This window comes from Borostomias antarcticus, assembly GCF_949987555.1.
Source record: "Borostomias antarcticus genome assembly, chromosome: 13".
Lineage (NCBI taxonomy): Eukaryota > Metazoa > Chordata > Actinopteri > Stomiiformes > Stomiidae > Borostomias > Borostomias antarcticus.
In genome coordinates, this window is record NC_140246.1 from 9010298 (window position 1) to 9033022 (window position 22725).

At 46.2% G+C, this 22725-nt stretch overlaps 1 protein-coding gene across 2 annotated transcripts in view; it reads left to right on the forward strand.

Moving 5' to 3' along the window:
- Positions 1-22118, forward strand: part of tmcc3 (transmembrane and coiled-coil domain family 3) — a gene marked incomplete at its 5' end in the record, with an annotated part of 27164 nt that extends 5046 nt beyond the window's left edge. Inside the window, 4 exons of one of the 2 annotated variants that reach the window (XM_084447955.1) lie at positions 4064-4189; positions 19738-20738; positions 21250-21385; positions 21593-22118. In XM_084447955.1, the coding sequence (XP_084304081.1) occupies positions 4115-4189; positions 19738-20738; positions 21250-21385; positions 21593-21895 (1515 nt within the window). In that variant the 3' untranslated portion in view covers positions 21896-22118. Of the gene's footprint in view, positions 1-4063; positions 4190-19737; positions 20739-21249; positions 21386-21592 lie in introns of those variants that run through there. The other variant, XM_084447956.1, reaches the window with a different exon arrangement.
- Between the last annotated feature and the right edge of the window lie 607 nt (positions 22119-22725).

Genomic DNA, 22725 nt, shown 5'->3' on the forward strand with positions numbered 1-22725 from the left:
AGAGAGGGAGGTGAAGGAGAGACGGAGTCAGGGAGGCTGGGAGGGTGAGAAAGAGACAGATTGAGGGAGAGAAAGAGACAGATTGAGGGAGATAAAGAGACAGATTGAGGGAGATAAAGAGACAGATTGAAGGAGAGAAAAGGCATGAGGGAGAGAAAGAGAGAGGAAGGGAGAGAAAGACAGCGTGAGGGAGAGAAAGAGACAGGGTGAATGAAGTCCATTAGCTGAGAGGGAGAAAGGAGAGAGGAACTGAGAGATAGAGAAGGTGAGGAACATTGACATAGATGGCTGGCACTGGCTTTCACTCATTACTCAAAGAGAAAGAGGACAGCTTTGATGTGAAAAGAGAGTGATTTAAGAGGTGATTCAAAAAGATGTTAGAGGGGCATGAGGGGGGAGACAGATTTGAAGTTATATAATCCAACTACATGCTCCAATTACTGAGAAAGAGAAAGCCAAGGGCCCTTTCTCTGTGTGTGTGCTTATGTGCACTCAGTAGATTAAGCTGAGTACTTGTCCTATTTTGTGCTGGAGCAGAGATGAAGAAGAAATTACAGATGCTGTCGGACACACACACGTTGCTGTTACACCAGCCATTATTCACAAACACACGTGCGCGCACACACACACACACATCGATGCACATTTTACTCGGCTTGGTTTGATGCTCATGAGGAACAAGGAGGAACAACTGAAAGAAACATGGAAAGGGAATCACAGTCCCCCACAACACTCCAGCCTGAACAGACAAAAAGGGTCCCTTCCTGAGTGACAAAAGCAGAGAGATGGCGTGGCCGAATTAGGACACTTTCTGCCTGTAGCTTCTCTCTCTCTCTCTCTCTCTCTCTCTCTCTCTCTCTCTCTCTCTCTCACACACACACACACAAACACAAACACACACACACACACACAGACTGTAAAGATTTTAGGTCCATTGTTGAGGGGCCTTGGGACTCCTGCCCTAGCCAGAGGGACCATGTAGTAGAGAGGGACATTAACCCCATCATTAACATTCCAGCACTCCATCTCCACATTCCAGAACCACGTTGGGAGGTGGAGGTCCAATGGGATGACGTCTGGGACAGAGACAGGAAGTAGTGCAGGAAGTGCATAACGAACACAAACATCGTCAGAGGGAAAGGGAACAATGGTACCCGGAGATAATCAGTACGGACACAGACGCAAGACACAGATATACAGATACAAAACGAAAAGCGAATTATTGCTCTCTGTGCATTATGAATATCAGCATGGTTCTACCAGGTTTATCTACAGCATAATTGTACTCTGTATTCTAATTAATTAGCTTGGTCAACAGGCAGGACTGGTGACATTTAGATAAAGAGAGGGTGAGAGAGAGAGAGAGAGAGAGAGAGAGAGAGAGAGAGAGAGAGAGAGAGAGAGGAAGAGGGCAAGAGAGATAAAGAATGCCAGAGAGAGACCACGTGTCAAACTTAATATTCTGTTGGCTGTGTGCTAGCTTTACAGATGTGGACAATTTCTGGAGCTTGTCCAGAAAGCTGCAGTTCGCCTGGTGTTCAACCACTTCAAGTTCTCCCACACAACTTCCCTTCTCTGTTCTCTACACTGGCTGGCAACCCGTAGCTCGGATCGAGTTTAAAATTCTGGTAATAATCTACTGGGCAATGAAATGAACAGCTCCCTCCTACCTCCAGGCCATGGTCAAGCCCTACACCCCCTCAGACAACTATGCTCTGCTACCTCAGGTCGAGGATGGACTCGATGATGAAGTTGTAGAAGAGTACCATCATTTTCTTTGGTAGTCCAAATTTCTTCAGCTACGTTAGGAAGTATATTCTCTGCTGTGCCTTCTTCGTGAGGGAGCTGATGTTTAGTTGCCATTTTAGGTCCCAGGAGATGGTGGTGCCCAGCAAGCGAAAGGAGTCAACAGTGGTCACTGGGGTGTCAATTAGTGTGAGGGGGGGGGGGGGGGCTGGCACGTTAGCCTGTGGCCTATTTGCGTTGCAGTTGTGTTTTCTAGTCTAAGTGGATAGAGATCCCCCTGTCCAAAAACAGGCCTACCCATAAACCTACACTGCGATGCGGCAAGAACTTCTTTTGGAATAGGCTACTTTGTTAGCTAATAGTCATGGACAAATCAATGCACAATACAAGAAGAGCACCAACTCATACTCAAATGCACGTTCATCATTTAAACACACAGACACACAGATTTAATTGATCAATAAGTGTAAAGGACTACAGGGATTAGTTATATATAATTAACATAAAGATGTAATTAACCTCTAATTAGTCCCCCCCACACACACACACACACACACACACACACACACACACACACACACACACACACACACATCACACACACACACACACACACAAACACTGATTCATTTGCCTCTAATCCATCACTCTTCTTAATTGGATTAGATCCTGGCTAGCCTGGCACTCTCCCCTGACTGGTTGGTGGCCTCTGTACCAGGTGATGTTCTCTTCCTCCAGACTCAATCATTCTGTCTGGGAACAGCCACGTGTCACTGCTGATCGGCAAGACGATTAATGGCAGGTGACTCATCCAGTATCTCTGCATTAACCATACCAGATGCACCTTGTAGTTTATTGCGTCCCTGAGTAGTGCAGGTCTCTGCTGCCTGTGTGTGTGTGCGTGTGTGGCCGGCTGCCATTCACTGTGTAGTCATCATCGGCATTAGCTGCTCTAATTAAATTACTTTTGAAAAAATATTTTTCTCATTTATATCCCTGGCAAATTTCATGTGTCTGTTTTCCAAACGTAAGAAAGTAAGTAAGTAAGTGAACCTTTATTTATATAGCTCTCTTCAAAGCATAAGTGCACAGAGTGCTTCACAGTGCAGAGTAAAAATGCAAATCACACATACAAAATGCAGATATAAAATACAAATACACATATAAAATACAGGCAGCTCCAAAAATCTATAGTTGAGCTACGGATGGCCAAATGCCTGCCTGAAAAGGTGAGTCTTCAACTGTCTCTTAAAAGAGTTCTCAGATGTCAAGGCTCTCAAGTCCTGAGGGAGTGCATTCCAGAGCCTAGGGACCACCGTCCCAAAGGCTCGGTCACCTTTAGTCTTTAGCTTGGTCTGAGGCACCACCAGGAGCCCCTGATCGGACAACCTCAGGGACTGGCTGGACGAATATAGTTGGATAAGGTTGCAGATATAGGCGGCGGCTTGACCATGGAGGGCTCTGTAGGTGAACACCAGGACCTTGAACTGGATCCTGAGGTGCATTGGGAGCCAATGTAGGGAGGCAAGGATGGGGGTGATGTGGCATGACTTCTTTGACCTGGTGAGCAACCTGGCAGCAGCATTTTGGACCAGTTGCAACTGGTCCACAGATGATTTGTTAAGACAGGTGAACAGTGATAGCTGTGTCCAAGTGTACGTGTGAGTGTGTGTGTACGTACGTGCATGTTCAACTCAGGTATGCTTGGTGAGCAGGCGGTCTGAGAGACCTGTTGTGAATAGCGATGATGATCCACTCTTGATGTGCTTTTAGTAAAATAACATCACACTCTCTGGACATGCTCCAAGCCAACAGACTAATTAGATTCTCGCTGTGTCCTGAAAGATTAATAAGAGGACATAGGAGATTTTCTCTGTAAATTATTAACATAGCCTAAGCCTACAGTAACTCTGTCCCTACATCATTGTATGGTATCATCAGCTATTCATTAGATGAGATGAAGTCTTTGTATTTCTATGAGACTAGTCTTTGTGTTTCTCCCTGATTAAACAGCACACTCATAATCGGAGTTACATTACAGTCATTATCCAAAGCGACTCGGGTTCAGTTCAGGTTTCATGTAGACCTACTATCTTCAGCATCAGTCCAGAGCCAAATGCCACAGGGTCACATGTAGTTCTATTTCAACAGGCAAAATTAGCTGAATTTTCCCTGATAGAACTCTGCATATATCAGGGGGCGGAGTCCATTCGTAGGCTACATTGTGTTTGGCGTCTCGGGTTCCAGTAGAGACTAACCGCAATAGAAACACACTGAAGGCAATTGAGAGCACTTGGTTTCACAGTGCGGTGGACAGTTAACTACTTCCTTGCACGAATTCCACTTCCACGGTTTGGTCTATGGGACTATGCCCAGCGCTGATACTAGTGTGGGTAAAAGTTCACCAGGAATAGAAAGATACAACCAGCTCTGCAGTGAAATGGTAAATATAACCACCCTCTTCTCGTCTGAATGACAAATAAGCTATCCATGTCGGTTGGCTGTTTACTGGTTGGCGACTGTTGACTAGAACTTGCTAGAATGGCTAGCTCTAGCCAGGTTGATGAACTGGTTCGTGTTAGCTTGTAGTTACATAATTGCGATAAATAATTGTGATAAGACAACATAACATAATCGGGTGAGTCAGGTCTCAGGACTGTTAAACGTTGCTCTAGCCGTAGTTTGAATTCAGTAGCAACGTTACTCGATGGTTTGAATCCCGGCCATATCGTTTCAGTTAAGTGTTGGGGTCTCTCTCCAACCTAACGTTAACGTAGGCGGTAAAGCAAACTAAACTGAGTTATAACTGCAGTTAGCTAGCTAACATTGTTGTTTTTAACTGTTCGGCACTTACTTCTTTTGCACTAGCTATATTACAGAACAATGTAAGCTAGTCTGATGGTGGTCTTTGCACTTGTAGTCTATAGGTTTTGCAGGTGTTTCACTGACAGCATTTCTGAGTCACTTATTCGAAGCTGGGATTTTGTAGATTAATCACAAACAGTTCTTCTTCTACCACTGATTTCATTTCGTCAAATCAAATGAAGCGAGTTTGTGTTGCCAGATGTTGCCCCTCTCTCCGGGACGGACAGCGGTTCTGGCATCCGCACGCGTGCTGTTGAACGGCAGCTATACCGACATGTGCTACAGTGCCAGTTGTTCAAAACCCGATTTCGTCGTAGCACAACCAGTCAATAGAAAACACTGAGAATAGTGAACTGCTTTCTAACTATAATAGCCTACGAGGAGCTGATGGCTTTCTAGCCTAATAATGGAACAGACGAGTGTGCGGGGAACGCTGCTGTCCACATAAGCGCGACCCAGAAACTAATGTCGATAAAGGCAGCAGGATCGAGTGGGAAAGCATTGGCAGTCTCCAGCCATCTATCAGCACTTTTGGTGAGGCTAAGCGCTGTGTCCATAAAGTGAGTCCCCGGGGAGCATGGATCGTTTGAAGGTGAGAGATGCAGGAGGTATAATTGCTAGCAACACCCTCCATGCTTACACGATGGCCCCCCAGGTCTTGTTATGCATCTGCAATTATACTATACAGGGCCTATACTGTGAATGTGATGAAGATTCAATTAGCTGGTTGTCACAAGTTGCCGATGATTGTGACAAGCCATTACTGATTTGGCAGTATGTACACACGCACACACACACACACACACACACACACACACACACACACACACACACACACACACACACACACACACACACACACACACACACACACATCGAGTTTTGGCTCAGCTGTCTAAACCTCCCCTGTGAACAGAAGGTAAACTGGAATTATGATGTTTATATTTTGACAGATAAGACTGGTGAATTGATGTTGCTGGGATCAGGAGTGATTGGTCGCTGTGATGTGTTCTGTCCTTTCAACTGTAATGAACATTTTTGACTGGTTTCATAAGTCTGAAACTCTGAAGGTCTTCACTGGTTACACGACGGGAAGGACAGATCCACGCTATATCGTGTATGAGTGTGTGTGTGAGAGAGTGAGAGAGGTAGCTTGATCAGTTCTGTTTTCCTGCCAGCATGCGCCGTATTCAGGCAGAGCAGGAGGAGGAAGTGCTGCTGGGGGTGTTTTTTCCTTCTCAGAACTGTGCCCTTGGGCCTGCTTCTTGTCAAGACGCTTCGTTGGGTACAGAGGGGAATGTTGCTTCCAACTCAACAGTGAAAATAACCGACAGCCTTTGTTGTGGGTGTAATTTACTGCTGACCAGAATGTCCAGGCTAGTCTTCTCGGACAGCCGTGTCCGTGTGTTGACATCAGAGGCGTACTTACACCGTGTCTGCTTCCTCCTCACTTTTATGTTATTTTGGGTTGAAATTCCAAATCCAACCAGCAATGGGCCCCAACAAATCCTGTTGTAGCCTTACTGCTTTCAGTAATATGCTCTGTGATCCATGGAACACATGATGATAACCCTCCTCCTGGCCATCCAATCACCACAAATCAAGATGATGAGCTTTGTCTCTTAGCGTTAGAAGAGATGGAGGACGAGAGAGAGAGAGAGAGAGAGAGGGAGGGAGGGAGGAGGTGCGGTATTGAACGTGGTCAGTGAGTGATGGTCGGTGCGGCTCTCAGAGACACTCCACTGGGTATGATGGTGAACTGTGGCTTCTGTCATTTCGTCTTGTTGTCAGGGCAACCAGAGGAATCTTGCACCCCCCCAAGCTTTGTCTCAGATCTTGCCCTCTCTCCGGCCCCCTTTTCCCTTGCAGTCTTTCCTCTCTCTCCCGTAAAACCCCCAAAGCCTGTGTAACCAAGTGAAACCTGGAGTAGCTGGTGAAACTCACACTCCTCAAAAGGAGCGCTGACAGTCCCTATTGGGATGTCCCTACTGGCGCAACTGTCAGCGTTTACGCCTCACAAGCGGGAGAGCTTGGCGAACGTGGATTTGAATCCCGCCCTGTGCAAGCCGTGAACATGGGTCGAACTGGTGAACACAACGCAGATGAGAGTACAGCGGTTACATCTGATGTCAGTATACATAATGCTCGAAGGCAGTTGCTTTCTCCTGTGACTGTTTGAGTCTCTCTCTTTCTCTCTCTCTGTGTTTGAGTGGAATGATTGTTAGTGGAGCTACAGGTTGGACTGGGGTTGAAGATGGAGAGATAGTGGTCAGGTGTGTGTTCCCCCAGGCAATGAAAGAGAAAGAGAGAGTGACTGATTCACCCACCATGAGATTCTTTCCTTTCCCACTCAGGCCTATCTGAAAGTGTTGGGTACATAATATTAAAACTGTGGGCGCAGCATGTGCGTTTGTGTGTGTGTGTGTGTGTGTGTGTGTGTATGATCAGGAGTTTAGGTTGAAGAGGACAGGAGGAGGAGTCAGATGACGCAACAGTCCTTTTGAGGTGCCCTGTAACAAATATGATCCCACCAAAGTTGGCACGTGAAGCTTTAAGCCCGCGAAATATACTGTTTGCAGTTTAACAAGCGAGTAGACAAGCGTGTGTTTTCCTTGCTCAGAATAGGTCTTTTGGGGGTGAAGCGCACACAATTTTGGGGGGGAAACCTCAGTTTTATGCAGAGTAGCCTACCAGCATGTGTAGGCCTATATTCTTTGCTGTCATTCCTCACTGTTCATAATCGCAGGAAATCTCCTGACATGACACAAAATAGATATGTTTAAGATACTGATAACCTGTCTATTAATAATCTTGATTACTAGTGGTCCAACCCATGGACAATGCAAGAAAGAGGGATGGGCTGCACTTGAAACAAGCTATCAAACACATTTGGAGAGGATTTGAATTGCAATTTTATTCTCAATTTTTAGCATTTTGGCACTGGTGATTTTCCTTTGGCTCTGGCTAAAATGTCTTTGGGGGGGCGCCAAAAAATCCTCTATGCAGGAAAAACCCTGCAGTAAAAGCAAGTTTACTGTACCGCCGGCTTTACTTTCAAGCTCTCTATCTCTCTCTTTCCCTTTCCCACCCTCCATCTCTCACGCTTAGCATTTTGATTAGGGATTGAATGGGCTAAGCCTCTGGTGTACACACTCCGACAGACCAGCAGAGATTCTGGGTATTATGAGTTACGCAGCACGGATTAACACGCACACAAATATAGAGCCAGTGAAAGAGATTCTCTCATGGCCTACACATGGTCTTTCACTCACTCACTCCCCCAAACACACACACACACACACACACACACACACACACATAGAGTTCAACAGAATGTTTGTTAATATCAAAAAGCTATCATCCATCCATCTTAAGTCATAGGCCTACTGTATGACTCGACTTACTGCACTGCACTCTGTTAAATACACACGTGCGCGCGCACATGTGCACACAAAATACAGCACTCAGGCTTCATCACTTCACGTTAAGTGTTCACTTAATTAGCATACTCATCCTAGCCACAGACAGGAAGCTCGCCAAGCATGCAGGTAAATCTCTGCTTCCTGCCGCATAGAGGAGAGGACCACTAAAGCAACCCTGATGATCATCCTGGCAGTCGGTAAGCTACCCTCCCACAGGACAAGTTTGTCCCAGACGCGACAAACACTCTAGTCAGCTGTGTGTGTGTGTGTGTGTGTTGTTACAGATACAGCAGTCGGTGATGAGCCAGCTGATTCAGTGAAATGTTTACACTGGATATTCAGCAACAGAACTTTGATGTCCCACGAGCTCAAGAGACACAAACACAGAATGTTGAGACCTGCTGTTCCTCTCTGCCCTTTGCCTCAGGCCCTCGAGTATACATCACACATACACACAAGACACACTACTCTTATGTAACTAGCAGGGGTGAGTGTGAGAGAGAGAGAGAGAGAGCAATAGGCCTTTTTCACACAGCCATTTTGACAGTCAAAGCATGGTAAACACAGGTGCAATTATTAATAACATTAATTATAGCCCTGTTCCATTTACTGTAGGATTGAGGTGGGCCAGGGCCCCGATACTGTGTTTGCTGGCTCACTGAAATGGAATGGCTGTGACACACACTAAATAGAACTGGACCATAATTGGCCTAATTTGATCAATTACACCGAAGTTTGCCCTGCTTTGACATGTCAAAATGGCTGCTGTGTAAAAAGCCTATTGCAGTAGGCTATGTGGCGTTGTTTTCACTGACTTGTTTCACGTGGTTGGTTAAGTGATGTCGTAAGAGCTCAAGACGTGAGTGTGCTTGCAGTTGAGTACACTCAGATCATATGACTGCATTTAGGTGTGTGTGTGTGTGGGTGTCTGCCTGTCTGTCTTTCTACTGTGTGTTCTTAATCAGAACTCCAAAAATGGAGTGTCTCTAGAGGTATGGAATGCTGCTGTGCCCCTCCCTGTGTGTGTGTGTGTGCGTGTGCGTGTGCGTGTGCGTGTGTGTCTGCTGTTCCCTCTGGAGCTTTTGACCTACTCCTCTAATGGTGCCCCTGGGCCCTGCTGACTACACACACACACACACACACACACACACACACCTCCCGACATATTACCATGAACCAGACAGGATTACCCTGCTCAGTACCTTATCTCTCCTCTGCCTTCTCTCTTTCTCACTCTCTCTCCATCCACAGTCGTCTCCCTTTTCCTTAACCATCATCCCGCTGTCCCTCCTTCCCACTCTCTCTCTCTCCATCCCACTCTCCTGGTGATACTGTGTTTGGGATTCTGGTTGCTGAGTAATCTTTGCTCTGGAAAGAGATTAAAATCTCAGATTATGAGAAGAGTCAGGAAAGGAGGGATTAGACTACATCTTTTTTAGATAGATAGATAGATACTTTTGATTCGGGCCTGGTACGCAAACTGCAGGGGGTCCAGGAGGTCATTGGCCCGCTCTTGACTCCCCCTCACAGATGGGCCTGAAGCATCCAGCCCATCTTCAGTTCCTTCTGGACAGACCTGGCCTCCTCTCTGTCCTTAGCCATAGATTATATATTTTATTTATCAGATATATATATTTTTTATCCCTGAAGGGAAACTGTTACAATAAGGACAACATAAAGGCACAATGAGGTCCTGAATTGGGTCCTGGTCCCTCTGACTCCCTGGCGCACACATACATAACTGGATTGTGTGCGCGTCTGTCTGTCTGTCTGTCTGTGTGTGTGTGTGTGTGTGTGTGTATGTACAGTATGTGTGTGCGCGTGCCCTGGCCCATAAATTTCTGTGTCTTGGTGTTTTCATTTAAGTGTATGTTCTCCTGTGGGACAGTTTGTAAATGGAGTGCTAATAGCTTATTGATTTTCTCTTGAATCCACTCTTTTTTTGCAGCACGTGTTCTAACAAAGAGGGTTCAAATCACACCAGTTTTAAAATCACTACACTGGTTGCTTGGCAATTTTAGAATAGATTTTAAGATCATTTTATTTTATCTTAAAGCAATACATCGCGATATTTGGATCTTTACAAACATGGTCTATGGATATCATGCGTTTTTTAGCTCAATCATATCATGGCGGAGGTGAGAAAACCGAAGCGAAATATCACGGAGGAAGCCAGAAAATGAAAAAGACAATCTGATAATGTTACGACAGTGCACTTACTCGCAGACCCTGTGGGGGCGCAGTTCAGAGAAAACGCGATGTATTGCTTTAATTTGTATTCTCTTTTTTATTTTTATTTTATTTTTATTTTATTTTAATTGTATTGTTTCTTTTAAATCTGTTAGATTGTGTATACACAATCTATGTTTGGATCCATCTCTTTTTATGTAAAGTACTATGTGCTACATTGATTTGTATGAATGATGCTATAGAAGTAGTGCTGGGCTGTCGAGGCCTTGGGGGCTGCCTGGATCTCTGTGCGAAAGACAAGTACTTCAGTGTCACTTCAGACACATCAGACCTTCATCTAAGTGATAATACCACTTGACTTGCTGTGGACTTAGCTGTTGCTTTCATCTCCTGCGTTTCTCATCTTGCCATCTCTCTCCCTTTATCTCTCTCCGCCTCGCTCTCTTAATCTCCCCCTCCTCTCTCTCGCTCTCTCTCTCTCTCTCTCTCTCTCTCTCTCTCTCTCTCCCTCTGTCGCTCTATTTCTCTCTTTCTGTGGAGAGTTTCCTAGCAGGGCTGACTGGAGCTTTCACATCCCAGTGTAATAGCCTGGCTGGGGGAGAGAAAAGAGACTTCCGTAATACTGTGACTGTGTTGCATCTAGGCTAGACCTTAACACACATGCACACAGACATATAAACGCACATAAACACACATGTCATGTGTGATGTCTTGTTAGGACAGATCAGGCCCTGTCCTACCGTACAGTCTGTCTTCACTCAAAGTGTGTGTGTGCGTGTGCGTGTGAGTGTGTGTGTAGCAGCAGCAGCAGGTCAGCATGTAGCTTCAGCAGTATAACAGTAACACAGTAATCACCACTGGTACATGTGTTTATACAGCCAACCCATCTTACTTGAGCCCTACCCTGGGCTTGATCGTGTGTGTGTGTGTGTGTGTGTGTGTGTGTGTGTGTGTGTGTGTGTGTGTGTGTGTGTGAGTGAGAGGGAGAGAGAGCAATCTTTAACTTTGCACATGCAAGGTATAACAAATTATCAACATTAATATGATTTCTTTGACTTTTGGAATTTGGACATTTTACAGGGTCCTAAAGTTTGATGAGGTGTAGACTCTCTCTCTCTCTCTCTCTCTCTCTCTCTCTCTCAGACTCTCTCTCACACACAGGCCCTCCTCGTCCTCTGCCTTGACTCAGTCCCATCTGTCCCACAGAAGCTTCATACTGAACTGGATGATGCAATATGCTGTATGAACTGGGTGGATTGTTTACCCCTGTGGTGTGCGTGTGTATGATGTAACTGTTGTACCAGTTGTAATTGCCAACGTTAATGTAGATCAGGCATTCCCAAACTGTGAGGCGGGCCTCCCCTGGGGGGCCCCAAAGAAATTCAGGGGAGGCGCGGAGGAAAAAAAAAAAGGAAAAACATGTTTTTTATTTTTTAAATGTCTATGGTTTTTATGAATGAAAGAGCCTCCCCCTGCAGGTATGAATGTATTGTGCGAAAACGTCATAACGTTAACTAGCAGCAGGTGCCACCGAACTTGGCTGTCTAACGTTATGGGCTAGCTAACGCTGCCTTGCATAATGGGCACATTTGAGGGGTTGGAGGGGCGCGGGTGTGTCACTGTTTTCAGAGGGGAGGCCCACATTGATGGAGTTTGACCCATGATGTAGATGATGCAAAAAATACTTAGAAAACCTGCGCTGACCATGTTATTGGTAACGATACTGCAGCTCTTTCAACCAAGCGCTGCTCAGTGGGAGAGTGTATGAACTACCAGGGCAAACCCACCCAGCCCTGAAACGCATGACGGGCAGGCTGTGTGGGTGTGGGTGTGGGTGTGGAAATGACACACTCCTCTCTGTGGAGCCTCTGACATCTCCTCTGCCCCAGAATAAGCTGTTCTTCCTGGGCACCAAATAAAATCTTCACCATGTCCCTCCCTGGAGCAGTGGAGAGTGGAGCTGCCAGACTCTCAACACAGGGCGAGGCTCAGAAATAGGCTCAACCTGCCTGTGCTCCAACTCCACTTAGTCTCAACATTTATACATTAAATAAATAAAGGTACAATTTCCTCTCAGGGATTAATAAAGTACCTACCCACCAGGGTTATAATAGTTTTGCTTTTTTCATTAGTTTTTATTTTTATATCGTTTTAACTTTTTGTGTTCAATTTCAGTTTAGTTTTAATTAGTTTTTAAAGCAGATTTGCTAGTTTAGTTTATTTTTTATTTTTTGATAATGCTTAGTTTTAGTTTAGTTTTTATTAGTTTCAGTATTAGTTTTAGTTTTTTTCTTCTGCGCTACCCTCGTGAGACCATCCTGATCTCGTGAGCTCATGTTGTTTCACTCTGTGCAAAACAAACCATCTGGCGCACGTCAGGTTACTTCTGCGCAGGGGCACAGCTAAAGAAATAATGGAGGATAGATTTAATATCCACCCAAAATACTAGGCTTATGTATGAAATGAAAAAGACTAAAACTAAGGACATTTTCTCTACAATTTTAGTTTATTTTAGTTAGTTTTGTAAACACACAATACAGTTTTAGTTAGTTATCGTTTTTTTGTAAAGCCTAGTTTTTATTTTTATTTCAGTTAACTAAAATGTTTTTTCACACCTAGTTTTCGTTTTTTAGTTAGTTTTCGTTAACTATAATAACCTTGCTACCCACCTACCTACCTATCTTTTAGCTCTGGGCTGGGATTCTCCAGGGGACAATTACTGTAAGCTATGTGTGTATCCATTATCTAGGACCTTTGCAAAATTTATTGTGGTTATTGAATTGCTCCTTAACCAGCCGAGGTCCTTCTCTCCCCCACAGCGCCGGTGAGAGATTCGAAATGTCTTTGAGCAGCAGCAGCAGTGCAGTTGGAAACAATAGCAGATGTGGTTATCTTAGCGTGGGTGTACACAAGAGGTCAGAGGAGGAGGAGGAGGTCGCGACGAGACAAGTGAAATAAGGTGCACCAGGCTCAACACACAATAGCCTTCCACCATCTGTGCTACTGCACTAAAAAAAAAAAAAAAAAAGTACAACAAATCTCTCCAATACAATATTTTATTAAATTGCATTTATTAAATCATTAATGATAAAACAATTAATTATTCTTATTATGAGTCTGATGGGAAGTTGCAGACTGGGTCACACCTAACCAAGGTTTTACCAAGACCTGAGCACCATTTCTAGTTATACTTATTTTTAAGCATGTAAAGGTAGCCGCGGTATTACGGTAACCGCAGTATTTTTTGGTCACGCGGTAACCTTGGGACTGGCTCGGTAAAACCGTAGGCTAAACTCACTGTTCTGGACTGGTCAGATGTCCTAGTTATATCAAGCTAACTATTGGCATCGGTGTGCTTATCGGTGTCATATTTATTCAGTTTAAGTAATTTATGATCGAGCTAGCTAACCACCTTAGCTCAGTTGCTGGTTAGCGATGAGAGGGGGAGTCCCAGCCCAGTTGATAACCCTCCGTTGCGGGTTGGGGGGATGCAACAGTCGGCTAGGATCCTGCCTCTCATAGCTAACCAGCAACTGGTCACGTAGGGCGCATGTTCAATCCACACTAGTCACTTAGCTTTCTGTTGCCCTGGAGGTCCACCCGTCTGTGAGCGCAACAGAGGATGCCTGGGATAATTCACTGACAACTTTTGCCTTTTCCTGCTCATAAAGATTTGGCACGATCTTCTCAGCAAAGTTGGTGCGCGACAGGATCTCGTAACGGGGCTCAAGCACATCCAGCATATGTTTAAACCCCTCGTTTTGCACAACGGAATATGGCCTCATGTCTGCAGCTATAAACACCCCAATAATACCTTTTGTAATAGCTTTAGCCCGGTCGGATTCTTTAGCTAAGGGCTGCTTAAATGCCGTGGTGATGAGCAGTTGTTGAGCAGGAGGTTTTTCAAGCTCTTCAGCTCCTCCGCTAGCCATGACTATCGCTGGAAGCCTGACTAGTGTGGATTGAACATGTGCTCTACATGACCACGTCCCCTACTGTACATCCTTTTTTGTTTTATTATTTTTCATAAACCTATCCGCGGACCATGTGCGTGCCGAACCGTAGAGAGATTTTCTGTAACTAGATGTCAGAACCATCTAGCCTAGATCTGCCCCCCCCCCCCCCCTTGTCCTCCCATCGTTTCTTTCCATTCTCTCCTTCCTCATCTCTTCTTTCTCTTCCTCTTCTGTGTTTTAAAAAAAAATTTTTTTATAGACCTGTCACTTCTTTCATCCAGTCTCCTGCCGTAGAAGCGCAGCATCAGAGATCAGACCTGGGCTCTCTGCTCAGCCTCTTTCCCTCTTCTTCTCACTGCTCAACACACCATCTATACCCACAGACCACCTCTATCACTGCTCAACACACCATCTATACCCACAGCTCCTGTATCACTGCTCAACACACCATCTATACCCACAGACCTCCTCTATCACTGCTCAACACACCATCTTTACCCACAGACCTCCTCTATCACTGCTCAACACACCATCTATACTCACAGACCACCTCTATCACTGCTCAACACACCATCTATACCCACAGACCTCCTCTATCACTACTGAATAGTGGTGCAACGGTTCATCGTTGATCTGTGATCAACGTTAAAATGATATTTTTGTGTTTTGAAATTGTAAGGAAAGCAGAAGCACTTTAAATTAAAAGAAAAACTGTACACATTAGAAGTGTGTTTAATAAATGCTATGGTGTTTTTTTTCCAAAGTACAAATCTTCTTCTTCCTCTTTAAATTTTGTGTTTTAAAACTGTTTAATACAGTGATATACCGTACCGTGGACCTTGATACCGTGATATTACAGAGTTTTTGAAAACCTTACATGCTTATTTATTTTTCCTTCATTTTGTTCATTTTGCCCACTTTGAGCTGCATTTATTAGTATGGAAGGTTATTATTATTATTATTATTGTTGTTATCCTCTACACAGCAGCACAGAGACAGAATCACACTGATTAACATTCAGAGTGCAATTTACAAAGGGCTTATATCAAGCTCTTGTTGCAGATGGACCGGTAGATGGGCGTTTTGAGGTCAGTTTTGTGTTGGGTTGGTAAGGCTTAGATAATGGGCTCGGAACACATTATTACAAGGTTTGGTGCAGTGTTTTGTAACAGAAGAAGAGTCCTTCAGCAGCATGATCAAGTGGTCTGGAGGCAGTGCCATGCATCACTAGGATGCTCTGCAACATTTAGGGGCTGTCACTGCAGCTACCCTTGATACCTATTCATTCAGAAAAGCAGTCACCGTACTGGTGTATGGTGATGTAGCCTAGCTTGGGTCATAGCAGCCTCTGTAGTGAGTGTGCAGCTGGATAGGCAGCTGGCATTCAGGTTGTGCAAGCTGCTACAGTACTGTATGTTATTAATGTGTTTTTAAACTTCCAAAGGCTTTAGTCATATGATCTATGCCCGTGCGTGCCATCTCTGCAACGCTATGTTGATAATACCTCTGGGTAACCCTGCCTGGCAATGTGAGGAATGTTTGGAGGGGGGTGGGTCCAGGTGACAGGTTAATTGTGAGGTCACTTCCTGTGATTGGTTTAGGAGAAAATTTTTCAAAACCGCATCCCCTTCTCCGGCTTCCTCCAAAAAATCTAATTTTCTCTCTCGCACGCACGCACGCACACACAGAGTTTAAATCCTCTAGTGTTAATCCGATGTGCGGGTTTAGGTCATGGCCCTAGAATGATTCTAATATCTACTGACCTGCACTTGTTATTTTATCTGAGTCATATGGGTGTGATAGGAATAATTATAATGCATAATGTTTACCGCATGGCTAGGGCGGTAACCTGTACACCCGATTCTCTGTATCCTTCTCTCCTTCAGGGACCAGTACATATATGGACAATGTGGTGGATTGATGATTCTTGTTTAGCAAGAAAGAAAGGTTTCTTTATTGTGCTGCCTACAAGTTTGAGTTAGTTTCACAGCTGTCCCGACTCCCGCGGTCTAACCTAAACCGAACGTTGGACATGTGGGGGGAAAAAGGAAGAACGAGTCGAAGAATCTGTGGTTTGAATAGGTGAATCGGATATAATATATCTATATTAGCCTACGTTTGCGAGAGAAATGGAACACGGTTTGGCGATACTTCCACATTAGCATATAGATTACACCCATGATATAGTCCATTAAACATACTCCTGGAGCAGAGATGAGACATTGTACCCCAGCATACTGTAGATAGCAATGTGTTCTGAATGTCAGACCCATTTGTTAACTGCTGTACTGGCAGCAGGCTTGTGGATCAACACAGGGTCTGTTTTCAGAATGGCTACGGGCCATTGGCTTCCAGGCTAACGGATATCCTCCCAGCCCCGTTTTCCAGCTCATTTTCCTTTTGATAGGGAAACAAAAATCCAGGGATAAACGTCTGAATACAGCGAGCGTCCATGGTGAACGCGAGCTGACGGGAAGTGTTGTCCTCAACGCGGGGGGGCTCGTGACTCAGTTCTCCCTGAGGCGCAGTCCCACTCTGGCTGGCAGTCTGGGAGAGTCACATGGTAAACATGCTGAGCAGAACACTGGTCTACATTCCCCCTCATCACACAGGCACACACACACACCTACCTCACATCAAACACTCACTTTGGCTGTTTTCCACCACATTTTACCACCTCAACTTGACTCGACTCGACTCTATTCACTTTTTTTTTTTCACTTTGTTTTCCACTGCAGATGGCCTAGGGTAGGGAGTTCAGGTGCCACGCCCTCCGTGTTGTGGAAGCTCAGAAGTTCACCAAAAGGAAAATGTATGTTTTTGTTCTGAGTGTAACCCATGTTAAAGGAGTAGTAAAGGGAAAATGCATGTTTAGCCCTGTTTTAAGGTTACTTATGATCATATACAATGGTTCAGATCAAAACGTTGACAAAACTAGCACTTTTGAGAAAGAGCAATTGACTATCACCGTTTTGGTCATACAATGGATATGGATGGGCATCTTGAAAAATCATTCAAAAACATGTTAAACTCGATTTCAAAGACAAGAAACTCACAGAGGTGTTAGTTGGCGATCTGACATATAATTCGCCATAAAGTAAGATTCTAGTTCATCTGGAAAGGCTTTTTAAAATAGCATAGAACTATTTAGTCGCAGCACATACGTGTGTAAACTTCCGCAAACTAGGTAGCCTAGCAACATAAACAATAACAGTAGCTACCGTAAGTAGTTCCGCTTCCTGAATCCCCTCTGCGGATTGATCTACACATCTACAACAGTCGCTTCAATACAAGTCAATGGATTTCATAAAATGATAAATAAAACCCTACAGGATTCATACTTTGTGGCGAATTTGATGCCAGAACACCAACGGACACAACCGACACCAATAGGCCTATACACGGCTATCTACACACTACATGCTGCACGTGTGTGTGTGTGTGTGTGTGTGTGTGTGTGTGTGTGCCGCTCCTTTGATGAAAGGATGAAAAGATGATTTTCACTGGGATATTTGAATGCAGACTGCTGAGGTTTTTATATCCCCTGTTTAACTGTAATCTGACCCGGCCTCAATATTGACCAGGGCCAGATGACAAAACACTGACCGGATAGCCTAATATCAGCTCTGGAACGCAGGCACGTGTGTGTCCTGTCTCATGTGGCCTGGCTGTGTGTGTGTGTGTGTGTGTGTGCGCTCTGTTTTCCCCCGACCTAGTTTCCATTCCCTGCTGAGGACATGTTGTGAATACTCAGAGCACAACCAATTGCATGATGTTTCCACACTGCTATCCCCCAAACCCCAAGAATTTGTGTGCGTGTGTGTGCGTGTGCGTGTGTGTGTGTGTGTAGCAACTAGGGACAAAGAAAGGGCAGGGAAGAAGTGTGTGAGGGATGTGCACAACTCACATTTTTCATAGTTGATTAATCAGTGGGTGGTATGAACGATAAATCAATAGTTTTTTGGCTGATATTCGATATATTTGTTTGAATGAAAAAGGGTAAAGACCACAATTCCATTTATTTTGATGCTGTAATTTAGCCCCTGTTCCAATCAATATAGCACTACAGAACGGATGATGCATGACATTAGCTCAGTTCAATTTAAATATTTTTTAAAGGACATGTTTAATTTGAATGAAAAAAAATGTATGATTAATTTTGACCAGCATCGATTAGTGACCAAAAATTCTACTTTGACTGTCATGAACGATTAATCGATTAATGGGACTCACCGTGTGTGTGTGTGTGCGCACGCGCAGTGTTTGCATCAGACTGAACAGAAAGCACATGAGTGCCGTTTCTGTTTTGTGTCTCATTACCATTGGTTTGTCGTGATGTAACGTTACTGTAACACTCAGCTAACACTCTCTCGCTGCTACACTGTTTTAACACCAGTGTGTGTGTGCTCTGTTTGTGTGTGTGTGTGTGTGTGTGTGTGCTCTGTGCAGGGCAGAACTGCTGACTGTGCGTGCGTATGCGTGCGTGCGTGTGTGTGTCTGCGTGAACCACCGGGTTAATGCTCTGTTAGTCCTGTTAATGAACCATGTTACAAGGAACCGCCACTGCGCAGTGTTACGTTACAGCCAAGGCAAGTCATGATCACTTGTGCTTGCACTGGTGTGTGTCTCTTGGTCATGTGCACTGGGATGAGTGTATAGTCTGTTTGTGTGTGTGCACGCGTCTGTGTGTAGTATGTGTTGTTGGTGTGTTTATGAAACGCCAGTGGTCTATTAGCCCAGGCAATGAATTTACAAAGAACCCTGACTCTGTGTGTGTGTGTGTGTGTGTGTGTGTGTGTGTGTGTGTGTGTGTGTGTGTGTGTGTGTGTGTGTGTGTGTGTGTGTGTGTGTGTGTGTGTGTGTGTGTGTGTGTGGCCGGCTGCCATGGTAACAGAGCTGTGACTATTAGGTTAGTATAATAGTATGGCAGTGATGTCGCCTGGAAATGTAATCTTGCTTCGTTGTTGACGGAGAGAAAGCTGTTAATGCATTATAGGCATTAGTCTGTGTGTCTGTGTGTGTTTAGTGTGTCTGTTGGTGTGTGTGTGTGTGTGCAAGTCTTTAATGTCTCTGTGCTTTTTTGTCCTCTTTCTTCCCACAGTCCAGCTCTTTCAAGGCCATGCTGGAGAAAGGGCTGGCGGAGAACACACACACACACACATACACACGTAGACATGATCAGCCTGAACACACACACCCACACACACATGATCAGCCTGAACACGCACACACACATGCACGCACACACACACACACACACACGCACACAAGCACATACACACACACAAAAACACACACACAGACATGATCAGCCTGAACACACACACACACACACATACACATACACACACACACAGAGCGGATGTTTTCATGAAGCACTACAGAATGTTTTTTTGAATCTTGAATGATAACAGCATGACGTCCCGCCAGCCCAGGCATGTTTACTGTGTTCATCTCATCCTCTGCAACGGTGGCATTCTCACCTTCTCCTTGCTTTTCTGTGTGTGTGTGTGTGTGTGTGTGTGTGTGCGCGCGTGCGTGTGTGCGTGTGCCTCCAGGCCGACCGCGGCTGCGACGGCAACGCCCTCAGCGTTCCGGCGGGCATGCGCCGCGGCGGCTCAGAGTCCAACCTGGACTCGGTGGACGGACGCAGCGCCGGCGAGGGCGGCGTGGGCCTGGACTTCAGCAAGGGACCGCTGGGCCTGGACAGCCTGCAGCAGAAGATCCTGAAGGTGACGGAGCAGATCAAGGTGGAGCAGACGGCGCGCGACCAGAACGTGGCTGAGTACCTGAAGCTGGTCAACAATGCCGACAAGCAGCAGGTGGGTCGCATCCGCCAGGTGTTCGAGAAGAAGAACCAGAAGTCGGCGCACAGCATCGCCCGGCTGCAGCGCAAGCTGGAGCAGTACCACCGCCGCAAGGACAGTGAGAGCAACGGCGCCAAGCACGGCCACGCGAGGGAGTGCTCCGCCGCCGCCGCCAAGGAGGGCGCCGCCAAGGACGGGAGCCTCCGGGACGTCAGCTCGGGGGGTGGGGTCGGCGGGCGTCACCAACAGCACCAGCACCACCACCCGGCCATGGACAAGGTCAAGACCGTGGGGCCCGGCGTGTCGCTGTCCCCGCCCTTCTTCTTCAACAAGTCGCGGGAGTTCGCCAACCTGATCCGCAACAAGTTCGGCAGCGCCGACAACATCGCCCACCTCAAGAGCTCCATGGAGACGGGGGCAGGGCTCCAGGCGGAGGGCGGGGCTCGGGCGCTGAGCGGCAGCGCCACCACGGTGGCCAAGGCCAAGTACCCCAGCGATGACGAGTGCTCCACGGGGACATCGGTGTCGGCGGATTCCAACGGGAACCCGGGGGGGTCGGGTCTGGGGTCCGGGGGCGGAGGGGGGGGGGCAGGGAGGTCGGACTCCCAGGGCAGGCTGGGGGAGGTGCTGGAGGAGGTCAGAGAGATCAGGGAGGCCCAGGTTCAGCTGGCGGAGGATATGGAAGCCCTGAAGATCCAGTTCAAGAGGGACTACAGCTTCATCACGCAGACACTGCAGGAGGAGAGATACCGGTAGGGGCAGGGTGACACACACGCACGCACCCACAAACACACCACACACACACACACACACAAACAAACACAATGTTGAAGGAGAGCCACAGACATACAGTATACGTTTGGAGGGTGCACAGAAAAACACCCATTCATACAGACATACTTTTTTTTTTAGTCCACAATGAAATGTCCTGGAATTATTTCCCCAAAGGTCAAATTGTGACAGTCATTCTCCATTCAGCCCTCAGGCTGAGCAATATTTTGTAAACATGCTCTCTGTGTACCTTCTAAAGCGGCCTGCACGCAATATACAGTATGTGGTTTATAGCTTGTATACACCCAAAACAAATAGCAAAAAGTAGCCATAACTCCTTGTAAATCCTGGTAATGTCAGTTAATGGCTTTTTCAGCAGAGGCTGATGCTTCACACAAAACATGCACACACATCTTTTAACATAGACGCGTGGTGGGAGATTTAGCAGGATTTTCTCTTACCTCTCTCTCTTTTTCCTACCCACGCTCCCAGGTACGAGCGTTTGGAGGACCAGCTGAACGACCTGACAGAACTGCACCAGCACGAGACCAGCAACCTGAAGCAGGAGCTGGCCAGCATCGAGGAGAAGGTGGCCTACCAGGCCTACGAGAGGGCCAGGGACATCCAGGTACACGCACGCGCACACACACACACACACACACACACACATACACATACACACAGAGCTTATGTAAGAGTCAGGCATATGTAATAGTCATAAACAGATGCCTTTATGACGTGTGAGAAATGAATTTCCAAGCTTTTGTGTGTGATTAACGCATTGTCTACCTTTGTGTGTGTGTGTGTGTGTGTGTGTGTGTGCGCGCGCGCACAGGAGGCCCTGGAGTCGTGTCAGACGCGCGTGTCCAAGCTGGAGCTCCAGCAGCAGCAGCAGCAGACAGTGCAGCTGGAGACCACGGACGCCAAGGTGCTATTGGGGAAGAGCATCAGCATCATGCTGGCCATCGTCACGGTGATCCTGGTGTGCGTCTCCACGGCCGCCAAGTTCACGGCGCCGCTCCTGCGCAGCCGGGTCCACCTGGTGCTTACCTGCGTGGGCGTGTCCCTGCTGGCGCTGCTGTGGAAGAACTGGGAGCATCTGCAGTGTGCGCTGGAACACTTGCTCCTCCCCCACTAAATAAGCCCCTCCCTCTCGGTGAGAGTCCGCCCACTACGTCAGAACCCCTCCAATCGTGGGTTCTAGAATCCAGTTGGCATGTAGCCTTACATACCCCAGTCTCCTCCTCCTCGTCTCTCTGTCACTCTTGTCATTGGCTAAGTGCTCTCTGGAACAACTGTGCCGGTGTGCCACTACAGCACGAATGGACTAATGATGGGCAAGCCAGCTAGGACTTGACCAATCAGACGCCTGCTACTACAAGGGACCGACCAGTCACACATAGGCTTATGGACCGACCAGTCACACATAGGCTTATGGAATAGTCTGCCCTGTGTGTGGTTGTTAGGGGCTATTTAAAAGAGGGGTGACATTGGATGGTTGATGTCTGGTATTGAAGAATCAATGGCTAGAGAGGAAAGTAGTTTACCAGAACTGAATTATAGATCAGATTCAACATTTATTTTAGTAAAACAGCATACAGATATCTAGGCCAGTCACAGTGAAACGCTTTGGCAGTCAGCGTTTCCTGATCAGACAACAATTCAGTCCAATGGCTAGTTCTCCAACTAGGACCTTATACATAAGTGGTCAGCAGGCTCCTTATAGCTGTACATTTGATCTTCCCTGGAAACTGACCAGCCCCATGACTCACTGAGGTATGTACAGTATATGGTCTTGTGCACAGAATAGTAGTGGCACTCGTGACAGAATATATTAGTGGGGGGAGTATTTACTGTATTGTCCAAGGAGGTGAGGTGTCCTCCAGCTGCTGTTTTGTCTTATACTCTTTCACTCATACCTGAGCCACTGTTACCAACGCTCTCATCCATACTCGCTCTCCCAGAATG